The sequence below is a fragment of the Chrysemys picta genome, chromosome 2 (genome assembly GCF_011386835.1).
Source record: "Chrysemys picta bellii isolate R12L10 chromosome 2, ASM1138683v2, whole genome shotgun sequence".
Lineage (NCBI taxonomy): Eukaryota > Metazoa > Chordata > Testudines > Emydidae > Chrysemys > Chrysemys picta.
This window is the reverse complement of record NC_088792.1, coordinates 255,750,069-255,764,494: the sequence shown is the minus strand read 5'-3', so window position 1 is coordinate 255,764,494 and position 14,426 is coordinate 255,750,069. Positions and strand designations below refer to the sequence as shown.

Here is a 14,426-nt window from a genome sequence, read left to right as displayed (position 1 = left end):
CAATGGATGGGTTAAGATTTTACATTTGTGGTTTAACTTTCCCATTATGTATCCCAAGTAATTCACCTCCTGGTGAACCCAAGCATACACATTAGGGTTTACTGTCAAGCCCACCTCTCAGATATTTTCTGGCACAATCTGTAGTAAACCCACTAGTTAACTGGGTTAATTCTTGTTGATGGTCAGCAGTTCCATTTCTGGTTCTTTTTGGCCTTTCACCTCCCACAAGTAGGTTTGGGATAAATATCTTCAAATGCAGCTCTTGCATTCTCTCCTTTCCATCTCTCCGAAAGTTCACATGCCATATTTGTTGCCTCTTAAATCTGTCTGGCATAAACCTTTAATAGATGATGGTTCTCACCTTCTTCTGGACTTCATAAAGCTTGCCACTTTGCTAGCAGTTCACTCTATTATCTTCTGCTCTGCTTTAAAGTCCCTCTTCTGGCTATGATTTTCTGGATGGACTAGATTTCTTCCAGATATTTCTGGGTAAGTTCCCTTATCAGAGTCAAACAGTCACACAAGTTGAACATCTTCAGGATGTTTGAAGCCACACTCTCCAGAGGCTTGTTTTTGACCAGTGGTTTCCATGATTACATCTGTTGGCCCTTTCACCTGTCACAAAATGTGAAAAACCTTTCAAGGCCTGTCAGTGAAGCAAAAGGAAGGCAGGAAAGTCATCTTTCCTTGTCACATCAACACTTTCCTTTTAAAAAAACACATTTCCCTTGAGGCCCAGTAAAACTTCCAACAAGCCAGTTGGCTGAGACAGCAGGGTAAGGTTTTAATCACCTTAATCCTCAATTCTTTATATAAAAGTTTAATCATGCTTTTCGTAAAATGTGTACCTGGACTTGTCAGCAACTCCAATGGCATTCCTGCCTAAGAGAACAGCTGGACCAACACAGACACCATCTGGTGAGTTTTTACTCCCCTAAGCAAAAATACCTCTGTGAAATGTGTGGCATAATTGCTCAAGAACAAGATATACATTCATGTTTACATGACTCCACCCCAAGGGTCCTCAAATGGCCACACCACAGATATTCTATCAAGCAGGGCTTCCAAAATGGGTAGGATTACAGATTTTTTTTCCTGAGTGCTTGTTTTTATTGACACTCAGGACAAACCTTGAAAAAGTCCTGAACAAACTAGTATGTACCAGGTCAAGATTGCTCTTTGGCTACAAGTTTTCTGATGACTCATATGTCTAAGCAAGGGAATGAAATCAGCAGGAGGAAATCTGCTAATTTGGGACCCCTCAATGCGTAAAATGTAGTTTCCTAAAATAAATGTTGCTCCCTGCAGGTAGATTTTCTTAGCATCATTACCCCATTTACCTTGAGAACTTGGGGGGTGGGGGGAGGGGGAGGGTCTACAGGGATAGATCTTCTGACTGCAATCTCTCTTATCTAGGGATTGGAAAAAACACATCACTCTCTCCATACCTTGAACTCCACCTCTGGAGAGAGAAACTAGAGAGCGAGAGATTGTTTACTCTTAGGCTGGTGAAAGCCACCTAGCACTTTCTAAATATTCTAATTTGATTGTTTTACTCACTCTCAAGCTGAAACTGTAGTCACTTTTTAATTAACCTAAACAGGCAGCACATGTTGTAACTAACCAACTGGAGGAATGCAGTGTAGTTGTAGCCATGTCAGTCCCAGGATATTAGAGAGACAAGATGGATAAGGTAATATCTTTTATTGGACCCAATTCTGGGAAAGAAGAGCGCTGTGTGCCTCAAAAGCTTTCTCTCTCATCAACAGAAGGAGATCCAATAAAAGACATTACATCACCCACCTTGTCTCTCAGCTAGAGGAATGAGTATTACTTACAACCTCTCCTCCAGATTACACAAACCAATATGACAATACAGACCAAAAATATGTAACATTTTAGGACAAGAAATGAAGACTACCCAACCAGTTGAAATTACAGAAGGAATTTAAGCCATTTCAGAAAATAGTTTACCCACATTAGAATTTGACTAGGTATTGGGGTTGATGCCTTTACACTTGTGAAAATGTTTTGAGACTAAAAGGGGAGAGAACCTTGTTTTACATCTCATTTAAAATACAGCATCTCCCTTAGTACAACATTACATAACACCATTCTAGGGTATTGGTTTAGTACAGAGAAAGAAAGAAGAATGCTACCAACACCACTTCCTATACATTACCAACTTTTTACTATTCTTGAAAAAACTTTGATTCTGCAGATTTTTAAGTAATCAATTAAAGTTGTCTCTCCTGAGCTTTAGGTAACTGTAAATCAAGAAAATGTGGGAGTTTTCTGTTTGTTTGTTTGTTTCTTTGTTTGTTTTTGGAAAATCTGTTCAGAGTAAAAAATATGTAGAAATTAAACATTAATAAGAGGGTTCTGTTGTGGGAATCCAAAAATTGATAGATTTGGTCTTTAAATAATAAATGTGATTTACCATTCCAAACAAAAAAGATTTCAGGATGACAAACCAAACTCCTAATTCCAAAAAATGTCTAAAATACTGAACACAAAGAACATTAATATAATTTGTTTTCAACATTTAACAGAGTTTTAAGTAGAAAAATATAATTTTATTTTTTTGCTTATGAGTGAATCTGTGTTGAACTACAGAACAAAGGTAATGTAGATATGACTATTTGATAGACGGTTTTTCCTAACATGGTTTACATGGGGACAAGTTCTTTGTTTTCAATGTATGTTTCAAAAAGGTTTTAGATGAAAAATCATAGATACTCCAAGATAAGGAAAAAAGGGGAGAAGATTCTTCTGACTAAGATGTGGGAAATTTCTTTTTTGCCAGAGTTTTAATTTTAATTTTGAGTATTACTTATAATCTATATTGATTGATTATTACTTAATGATGAGGGAAGATTGACTCCAAAGTAAATTTCATTTCACACACTTGGAATTCTGCTAATGGAATTAAGTTTGTTTCAATAATCTAACCATTTCAAAATCTAATTTATAAAAAGATTTATATCTCATGAATAGGCATTAATGATGATACTGTAACAGCTCCGTACATCTGTAAATATGCTTGGGGATGAGAAGAAGAAGATCTCTCTGGGAATTTTTTGTGTGTGATAATTATTACCTCCCTCTACAACTGGGGACTTTCAGCATGACTTGTGAAGTATTCTTATTCTTCTGGTTCTCCTCATTGGGCCAAATCTGCTCCCACTAAAGTCAATGGAAAAACTATGTTTCACTTCAATACGAGCAGGATGGTGCTCTTTCTGCTGTAGTATTATCTAGCAATAAATTAATACAGTTTTTTAAAAAGTGAAACTTTCTTTCCCCCAGGCCGATAATGCAGGCAGGCAAGAAGTGCTGTATTTCACATCTCATGTTTTAATGGTGTTCTCAATACAAGTGCTGTTAGGGGGAGAAAAGTTTTTTTTTTTTTTTTTTGAAGGAAAGAGCTATGTGGAACAGGGCTCCTAGGCCTGATCCTGCTTCCATTGACTTCAATAATGCAGCATCTGGATCCAATGGAACAAAAGCAATATATGACTATTTTCATTATTGGTTAGCTCTGTTACATGGTCAAGTTAATTCTACACATGCATTGGTTTCAATAAACATGCTAAAAGTCAGGATAATAGTCACTAGGATTAACTGTAATAAATATACATATATAGGATAGTCCAACATGTGAGATAAAATGTGGAGTGCTTTGGAAAATCTGATGCAATTCCACAGCTTAAATTCTTGTATAACAGATGGCAAAGATTTGTAGAAAACTATAAAATCTGCTCTTTGGAAAGAGCCTAGAAATGGCCAGACTCCCACTGATTTCAATGGAAGCAGAATTTCTGCACAGAAAATCAACTTCATTGTATTTTATGTTATTTTTACCTTAAATGAGGCCTGGTTTTTATAAAATTAATCAATCACCCATGATAAAACTATAGCATATGATCCACTATTGTAGTCAAACTGTCTTTTGTGAACCAGCATGCTGGTGGCCCAATTCTGCCCTTTCTTAAATCAGGAGTAACTCTACTGAAGTCAGTGTAGCTACACAGCGGTAAAACTGATGTATATAAGAAGAAAAAGACCACGGTATTACTTGTTGTTAATGTAACTGTATGCATAATTCTATACACATGTATAAGTAAAATATGCCTCACAACACTTTCTTGGCATAACATATCTAGATTTGGGGCTAAAATCTCAGCTGCACCTAAGAGCTGCTCTAACTTGCCCCAGCTTGCCCCAAGCTCTCGAGTGGCTATTATGCCAGTAAGCACTGCAGAGTACTGTGCACTCTGGCTCTGACATCCCAGGGCAAGGGGAAGGGAGTAAGAAGCTGGCACAGAACCAGCTATACCAGCTTTGCACCAGAGGAGGATTCCCCCCACATCCTCTGCTACCTAATTTGGACAGCTGTAGGGTCCTTTTTGAACCACCTGGCATGGGCCAAACATCCTGGTCCTTCACTTTCAATCCCACACACTTTGGCATATTCCATGTAATCACTGAACAATGACTTCACACCCTACATTTTATACTTTTGCTCATATGGATTAATGCCTGATTTGACATTTTCAAATGGAAAAAACCGACTGGATTCAGGCAAATATGTTTCTGGTTTATCTAGTAGTTTGGGAATACACTCAGCAATAGCTTTGCCATTGCTGACCTTCATCAGATGTCCATAATTTTCTTTCTCCGTCTGTTCTGGCTGTCACAGAAACTAATTAGTACTAAAAGTCTCTGGACTGGATACACAACATTCATGTTCCCTTTCTTGACATGTTCACCCCTCCATCAATTAAATTAACTCATTAAACTGTTAATTTACTAACTGTTTTATGAGTGTTTCACTTCAGCACTCAGATATTTATCTAAATTATACCCAGCTAATTCTATTCCTGGCTTTTCCCAGGTTTTATTAATACATATAGGGCACCATTTTATTAACAATAAGAAACATAACTGTGGTTTTTGTGTGCCTTAGACAAGTGAAACAAGTTACTTCGACAGTGCTATTTTATGTAATGATAGCAAATTATTTGTATATAACACTTGATATCGCAAAGAATTTTACAGATTAAACTAACATATAAACTATATAGAGAGATCATTTACTTCACCATGACAATATAGCCAGCTCTGATCTAAAATACACTAATAGTCAATCAGTTCATAACAACAGAATAGCTTTGGACACAAAATGAAGGTATTATATTTAATGAAAATTGTGAGAAGAAATCAGGTAGGCAGAGTATGAGTGCCCTTGTTGGAACTTGGCTAGGCCAATAGCATTAACACCCTTATCTTTTCTGATCATTAGTAGGGCTGATTGAAATTTTCAACTAAAACTGGTTTTCGATGGGAAATTGGGTTTTTGACTAAACAACATTTTCCATGGAAAACATCTGCATAATATTTAACAGTATCCTCACTAAGCCTATAATACAGGAAACACAAAATAAAAAGGAGTGGAAGCAAAATAAATAAATAGCACAATACCAGAATTTGAACTTCAGCAGTGAAGAAGAAACTACAGCTAATCAGATTAGTGCCACAGATACAACATAAATGCTTATCTCATAATTTGGATTTCAACAATCCCAGAAGAAAAACTAAAGTTATTGATGGAAAAATAAACAATCATATTAGATTGCATTTTTATCCAAACACATTTGATTAATATTGTAAAAACTGATGATGGCCTTGGATATAATACATCAATGGAAGGAGATAAATTTCCCAAACCATCTTCATCATCATCATCTTGTCCTTGAAACTCAAATCTAGAATTCTGAAAAATGCTTCACCTCATGTAAATCTTGAAAATTACATGTTTGGGTCCTTCCACATTAAACAAGATTTAGCAGGAAACAGATCTGCAATATCAGCGCCCTTTACTGTTTATAATAAGTATTCTTGACTGGAAGTTTGCATGCCATAAACGACACCAGAAAAGGGATGAATCCATTTCTAGAAGTATAATTTTTTGCTTTATTGATGTTATCACATGCCATTTATCATCAACCAATTAAAAGTCCTAATATATATCAAGAATCAAAACAGTTGTGTTGGGTACCTTTAGTGCTCACAGAGTTGATGGGGACATAGGAATTGCCACACTGGATCAGAGCCATGGTGCCACACTAGTCCAGTACCATGCCTGACAGTGGGTAGCACCAGATACTTCACAGGAAGTTACAAGAAACCTTGTAATGGACAGTTACCAAATAGCCTACTCTTGGGGAAAGTTCCTTCCTAATCCTAATTAGTGGTTGGCTTATGTTCTGAAGCATAGGGGTTTATTATATCCCTTCTAAACATACTCCATACAATGTAACTGTGGATGTTCTCATTCATCTAAATGTCTAATCTTATTATGAATCCTACTAGAAATGTAGCTTCCCTGTAGCTATGAGTTCCACAGGATAATTAAGTGTTGTGTTATCAGTGTCAATTTTTTCCCCTCTCAATTATTCTTCAATGTACCACTGCGTGGCTCCATTTTAATCATTTAGTCCTTTCAATCTCAGGCCGTATACTTAGAAGTTTACTCCTTAAGTCTGGAATTTTAAAAGGAGTCTAAGGACTTACATGTTTACATGGTGCCGTAGTCTGCATTAACATCCGGGGCATTAACTGGCCCTTGTTATCCTGCTGGAGTATATTAAAAGTTCCCTAGTGTGTGTTTGAAATGGGAATACATTAATAGGCACTAGGGAACATTAGTGCACGTCAGCAGGGTCCATAAGGGCAAGTTAGTGTGCGACATGCTGGTGCAGACTAAATATTTAAACCTCACTAGTGTGGTCTAGCACAGTGTGTAGAGAAGTCCCTAAGGGAGATACATTTCCAAATTGCATTGAAATCATTGGAATTTGGTGCCTAACTCCCTCAGGAGCCCTTAGGGTGACCAATTTTATAGGGACAGTCCCAATATTTGGGGCTTTTTTTTTATATGGGCTCCTATTACCCCCCACCCCCATCCCGATTTTTCACACTTGCTATCTGATCACCCTAGGTGCCCTTGAAAATCCCAGCCTAACGTTTTAGGTTCTGTTTTGGATATTTCTAACTGGATCTAACAGTTAGTCAGGAGCTGTGAGAGACAATTATAGATGCAAAGAGGCAGAACCTCAGCTCGTGTAAATTTTCATTGCTCCATGGAAGACCAGCTGAGGATCTGCCCCAGAATTCCTGATAGCCTGGAGGACTGAGCCCACACATCTGCAGAAGGTGCTACCAATCCCTGGAACACAGGCCACAAATCACCAACTTTTGGTATGTGGTGATGGGAGCAAGGGTCTTAAACTACTCCTTTGATTGACAGGTTTCAGAGTAGTAGCCATGTTAGTCTGTATCAGCAAAAACAATGAGGAGTAATTGTGGCACCTTAGAAACTAACAAATTTATTTGGGCATAAGCTTTCGTGGTCTAAGATGATGAAGTGGGTCTTAGCCCACGAAAGCTTATGTCCAAATAAATTTGTTAGTCTCTAAGGTGCCACAAGTAGTCCCTCTCCCCTCCAGTTCTGAGGGCTTAAAGGCAAAGAATGTTTTCAGTACTCTAATGGTAGTTTCTGTGGTTCTTATGGCTGCCATTTGTAAGATAAGCAAAATATTGAACAACAAAGAGAGGTGACAAACTCTTCTCTAGTACAGCAGTTAATCAAATGTTTTAATAGATTGTAAAGGGTACAAATCAGAAGGGCAGCACAGACAAAAGCATCATTGAAGCAAATATCTCAAGCAATGCACAAAAATAGATAAGAACAACATTTCCAGGGAGTGGGATGAAAGAATAAATTGTGGCCAGAGTGGCAGCTAAAGAGAACCAGTAATGTGCATGCGCGCTCACACACACACACACACACACACCCCGTAACTCTGTCCCTCACTGAATGTTCACTCAAAGGAAAGTATCTCCTGCCGAAGGACTAACTCCACCTCTTGAACACTTAGGCGTTCCAAGGAAGTATTTTGTCCACAATTTAACTTGGCTTGACCCAGTTACCTTATAAATTTTAATGGGATCACAAAGTAAATATGGCCTTAGCTTTTTTACTACCTTTCTCCCAAATCAAATACAGCAAATTCCTCGTTATACATGTATTTTGCACCCAGTATTTGGCAACTGTGATACTCGGATTGTCATTACGGATTAAATGGAATTACAGTATCATACAAAATTGAATATATAGAGGGTTTTTATTAAAATATACACATCAGTTATATCATCAATTTAATAAAAGATTGTTCTCTATTCTATGAATTTGAGTTCCATGAACACGAAGAATTTTTCCTCCTTTCTTTCCTCCTATTTTGAATCCAGCCTCTTCTTTCTCAATAATAACAAAGGTTTATTCTCTTTTGTTATAGAATGCCTCAATGGCCCCATCTTGACCTTTCCCTCTTCTCCATTTACCTTCTCTTCTACTGCTTCAAAACACTATAGTCCTCTTTCTAGGTAACAAGTCCTTGTGATAGAGTATACTGGACCTAGGAATACTCTAAGGGAAAATACCGTAAACCACATACGCATTGCAGAGATCTGGTATAGCCACTGGCTGTTATCTTGGAAGATAATTGTTGGAATACTTGTGTGGAACTGTGGTGCTGTTCCACAATACCAACATTCTTACTGAGCCACTTAGATCCCAAACCACCATCAACCACCTTGGTGCAGATCCATCAGATTACCAGTGGGAGTAGAAGGTGGTAGTTAGTGGGGAGACATCCATTTGATGGAGAAATACTGGGACTGCTAAGACTATAGTTAAGCTCCATGCCATTAAACCCCATCAAATACTCCCAGCATGTGAAATCCAGGTTAAAGTTGCTAGTGTAAAAGCATTTGCTCTACCTACAGCACAGATTTCATTAGACCCAAGAACAGTCAGGGCTGCTGGTTGTAGGTGTATTGTCAGATATTCCATAGTCTTTGCATTTGAGGAATGATTTTATGGCTTTAAAGGCAGAAGGGGTGAATCAGACCTTCTCAGTTAGCTCCAGATCTACAAGAGACTGTGTTAGCCAAAATTCAAATAGAGTAGCTCACAGGAAGCAGTGGGAGGTGTATCCACCCTGCCAGTATCCAAGAGAAATCAAGTTACCTTCCCAGTATATGCAAACCAGTATCTGAGGAGGGTGTGTATGTGGTGTGTGTATGACAGACAGCATCCTACTCCAGGGGAGTAAGGAAACCTAATGATTTGAAAGGAAATTCTCTGAGTCCTGTAGCACAGGCCAGGGAAATAAGCTCTCTGCCTACCCTGAACAGGGGACCAGAGACAGTACAGAGCATGGTTACTCATATGTCTAATCCTTTTTGGAATTCTACTAAGCATTTTACTTCAATACTATCTTGTGGTAGTAAGTTTCACAATTTCAGGATAACTACACTTGTATTTCCTCCTCCGTGGTCCCTCAAGGGCAACCACTTAAAGGTTTCCAGCTCCCAGCCATCACTTCTCCTGGGCAGAGCCCCACGTCTCAGTCCCTTTTACACTGTCACATCCCCAGCCAGCTGGTCTGCCTAGAAAGTCAGCTCCTGTGCTTTGGTTTCTTTCTCAGGGCTATGACCAATATATTGCCAGCAGTTACAAGTTACCATAGGAGCTCCGTCTCAGCAAGCACATTTATTCTTAAGGAAAAAGCGTTAGAGAGAAAGCATATAAAATAATAAAAGACCCTGCATGCCTGCTAAAAAGCATGCCAGAGGTCACCCTTTACTCTAACATAAGGCTGCAACAATACTGAAGATAGATAGATAGATAGATAGATAGATAGATAGATAGATAGATAGATAGATAGATAGATAGATAGATAGAGTCTGCACTAACACCAGCTAAAAGAAAATTTTATAAAGAAAAGTCAAAAAGTCAACTTCATACTTAAGCCAACAGCTAAGAACCCGGGGTTAGGAAAAATCTTCTTCCACAGACTTAATATTAATTATTTGGGGGGGCGGGGTTGTAGCTTCCTCTGAAGCATCTGGTACTGGCAGCTGTCAGAGATGGAACAATACTAGATAGACCATTGGTCTAATTCAATATGGCTAGTCCTGTTGTTGTCGGTACACCTTTCCACTTCCTTAGCAATGATAATTGGAGGGTTATTTTCCCCCAGCAAACAGTAATTATGTTTACTTCCACCAAAAGAAAAAAATAGAATGGAGATACAACAGAATATTCCGCCTGCTAAACTCCACTTGCATGCCGTCTCCAGCTTAGTTAAAGAAACTTGTTCTCAGGTGAGGGGCTGCAATAAACAAATTGTCTTCCCAGAAAATGGCACACTTGACCTTATGGTAGCTGACAAATTTAGAAAATCAAAGCCACTTGCAATAGCTATACACCAGGAGTTTTCAGTTAGTATCTGACATACCCAGATCAGTTCATTAATATAAAAGATACTTGGTAAAACCCAGGTATATTATATGTATTTATTAATTTTCCTCTCTCTATGTAATATTAATATTTAATTAAGAAATACTGAACCAACAGGGAAATGGTGAGAAAGTGCTACTGCCTGTCTTCCTGGGCTAACTGGTAAGGCAAATCATTCCCTTTCCAATGGTAAAAAGTGGAGCCTGGCAGGGAGATAAATCTGACAGTATACTTCTAGAGACAGTTTGCATAATTAAGAAGTGATTATTTTCAAAAATCAATCCTATATCAGACTTCCCATCCTCAATGCAGGAGGATAACGGTGAAGATAAAACTCATATACAGGGGGAGACAGCAGAAATGATGAGGCACAGAGAGAGAGCAGGGTCAAGGGGAGGAAGTGTTTCTTTGGAACTACTGTGTTCTATATGGTTTCCTTTGAAAAACACTTTTGAGAGCCTAATGATGCACCTTTCTGCACATGTAGTCCCAATGCTGTCTTATGGAGTCAGGAACTACTCAGTGTGACTAAAGGGGACAGAATCAAACAGTGAGGGAGCAACTGAATTGGCTGAATAACTGAAGATCTATTTATATATTCACAATCCTTATATGGTACATAGAATCATAGCAGTTATTTATGGGGAAATCTGGTTACAGCACCAAGTCCATTCCTGTACAAGAAAAGATAATGCCCTTCAAGAAAGGATATAACTGATAAATGTAAGAATGATAGTTCCATATAAAGTAAACATGAAAACATTTCCTGACCCAACCCCCCTTATAAATGTTATTACATTACATATTAAGTACTATGAGTGAACACATCTTTTCAGTCATACAATACATCTACTGGTCTAAATGTTCAGAGCATAACAATATAGTGTGCCCTTTGTTCCAATGAATTCTAAATCTTTTCAGTAATAGACTCTTCCATTTTATCTAGGACTTCTCATGGGGCCTTCATGTAATACTCCCACAATATCATGTACATTTTTTACTATGAGGAATTACGTTATTAGAAAGCAATTCAATAAATTAACCTGAATTTTCTACAAAACTAATAGCACTTAATACAATTAATGGCTTCTTTATTTTCATATATTAAATAATATAGTTTTACCTTATCTTCCCCATTGAGCAATGAACTACACAATTAACATAAAACATCTGCAACAGAGTTCTTCTCCTCAGCAAGATTTTATGTCTAAGAAGTCTTATGTTTACCATTTACAGTCTCAAATCGATTTTTCAGGTCTCAGAGAGGTCACTTAATTATTTTGTGGAATTATATAATGGAATTTTAAAATAATCAAGATATTTTCAATTCAATTAACATATAATAGATGACATGACCCAGTTCCAGATAATAGGAAATTTGGATCATAAATTTAGAACTGCATTGCTACATGGCCAACCTGATTACTTGCAAATTGCCATAATTAAGTTGGAATCTTGTGTACTGATTTGACTGGGAAGGTTATCTATCCAATGGCTAAACTTTCACTACCAGAATAAATAAAAATTATTATGTCTGTGCTGTAGAAGTCTTTAGAAAGCCAAGAAAACAATAAAAAAAAAACAGTTTGGATGGTTATATGACTATTCCCTCCACAGCATGGATTCCTGGCACACGTTTTAGTGGATCTCATTCTGAATTAGGACTCTAGGTACTTCCTGATGCCTTGTCTACACTACAGGGGAAATTAGATCTGAGCTATGCAATTTGAGTTACATGAATAGCATGGATCTACTTACCATGGGGTCCACACTACGCGATGTCGACAGGAGACGCTCTCCTGTCGACTCCCCCTACTCTTCTCGATCTGGTGGAGTACAGGAGTCGACAGGAGAGTGATCTGTGGTCGATTTAGCGGGAAGACCCGCTAAATTGACCGCTGATGCATCGATCGCCGCTCGTTGATCCCCTGGTAAGTGTAGACAAGCACTGAGTCTATTGTTCCCTTTTTATCTTTTCTAAACTTGGATCTTAATTGCTCATTCCACTGGACAAGTAAATGCTCATTTCTCACTTTTTGAAGTAGATGAACACTACGTTTGATCTATTAACTCCTATATCTTAAATTTTAGTAATCAAGAATGTTCTATATTAGAGAGGTTTGAATGGTTGCTGCACTTATTTCAATTACTTTGCAACAGACATGCAAGAACCCCTTAGTGAAACAAAAAAGCCCACCCTATGCAAGGTTCATTTGTCTACATCACCCTAAAAGGATATCAAATGTTTTAGATTAGCATATTTTGCTGCTTTTCAAAACAAAACTCCCTTGCCTTAGAATGATAATCTTGCTCCAGCCTGGAGTCTGATCCTGCTGCCTGTTTGTACTTGCTTATTTTCATTTGACGATTTCTTTCTTCTACATCCATACCACCTGTCAAATAAAAATAAATAAATAAATAATCAATTAATTTTTGATCCTGAGTTTAAAGTGGTGCTCATACAATTTCTAACAGAAGGGATACAATCTGACTTTTGCTTAAATTACTGTATCTGTATTTCCAGGTAAATTAAAAACATTTCAAAATTATCGTTTTGTGGAAAACCTGGGAGAAAAGCCATAATTGCAAGAAATAGTAATAAAGAATAAAGTATTTTAACAGTACCTTGGCAAATATTTTATTCTCCACAGTTAATATTAAGAAAACTTTCAAATTAGGAGAGAATGTAAATGGAATAGAATGTCTCACTGAAGAATTTATTGCTGCTACAGGAGAAATCAAGACTTTTATTTAAAGAAAATAAGCAGTAATGCAAAGGCAACATGTTTATTTCCAAAGGAGATATTGATCTTGTGATATGTTCTATTATGGTGATTTTAGCTCTTTTATATGAAATGACTGATTTTAGTTTCTATCAGTAAATAAGGATCACTGGAAATAATCTGATTGATTGGCATTACTTTGATTTACCATAATTTAATATGTCTGTAACAATTTTTTAAAAATAATTTTGGAAAGAAATGCTAACAAGCTGCCCAGTGGTGTTGCTGTATCAGTCTATAATGACATCCAGCTTCAAGAGTGATTTCAGGATTTCATTCTACAGGACTACAGGAGACTAAGCACATAGTTAGCCTCAGTCTGGGAAAAGGATGCTTGCTATGTCGCTCAGGCAGCAGCCCTTTTCAGCCAATCTGCAGTGGCTGAAAGTACGAATAGTGCCAAAAGAAAGTACCAAAACAAATGCATGAGAGAGAACATGGGAGGTGGAAGGTAGCAACCCTCAAACAAAATGGTGGGCAAATGTCCAAGCAAAAAGGGCATCTCTCCAATCAAGCAAAATATAGATATGTACTGTGTATATAAATGGTCTGATTCTCCTCCCACTTATTCTGACGTAAATTAGGAATAACTCCATTGCAGTCAATGGAGTTACACTAATGTAAACAAAAAGAAGGGAGTGGAGAATCAGGCCCAAAGTTTCTAGCTGAAGCAATGTAACTAATAGCATTACTTTTATACATTATTGTAACTAAGTCACATTAGATTTGACTGACAAACTTCACATACTATACATTTTTCCGAGGAAGATGAAGATTTGCAAAGGAAAATTTCATTTCTGAATGGAAGCTGCTGTGTATTCAGCATTGTTGAAAATCTGCCCATTTATTTAGGCACCTAAATACAGGATTGGGGGGAACCTAACTTTATTTCCCTCGTCCCACTGAAGTCACACACAAACCCTAAACATGGGTCTTAAGGAGAAATCTAAGTGGCAAAACAGGTCCATGTGCAGGCCCTCTGAACTATACTTTGAATATCCTCTAGCGATAGTTCTACTGATGCCACTACTTGGTACAAGAGAGGCCTGTTGACTACAAAACCTGCAACTCTTAACAGGAAATTGTGGGTGAGGAAGGGTGTGGAAAATAAAAAATAAATGTAATGTGCTATCAGCAGCATGCCCTTATGGTCTCTGCTTTTCCTTAAAAAAATCTAAAATGACCTAAACAAAAATAGCCCATCCCAAATACTAATTCTTGGAATGAAAATCAATGGGGGAAATGAATGAACAAGAAGAAAATGCATGGATAGA

General features: G+C 37.6%; 1 protein-coding gene across 23 annotated transcripts in view; it reads right to left on the bottom strand.

Annotated features, from left to right (window-relative positions):
* RIMS2 (regulating synaptic membrane exocytosis 2) overlaps positions 1 to 14,426 on the bottom strand; it is a 782,248-nt gene that overhangs the window by 115,469 nt on the left and 652,353 nt on the right. For 21 of the 23 annotated variants that reach the window (XM_065585993.1, XM_065585982.1, XM_065585999.1 and 18 more), the window contains one exon: positions 12,662 to 12,762. The exons of the other annotated variants lie outside the window; for them this stretch is intronic. In XM_065585993.1, coding sequence (XP_065442065.1) covers positions 12,662 to 12,762 — 101 coding nt within the window. The remainder of the gene's footprint in view (positions 1 to 12,661; positions 12,763 to 14,426) is intronic. 23 annotated transcript variants of the gene reach the window in all.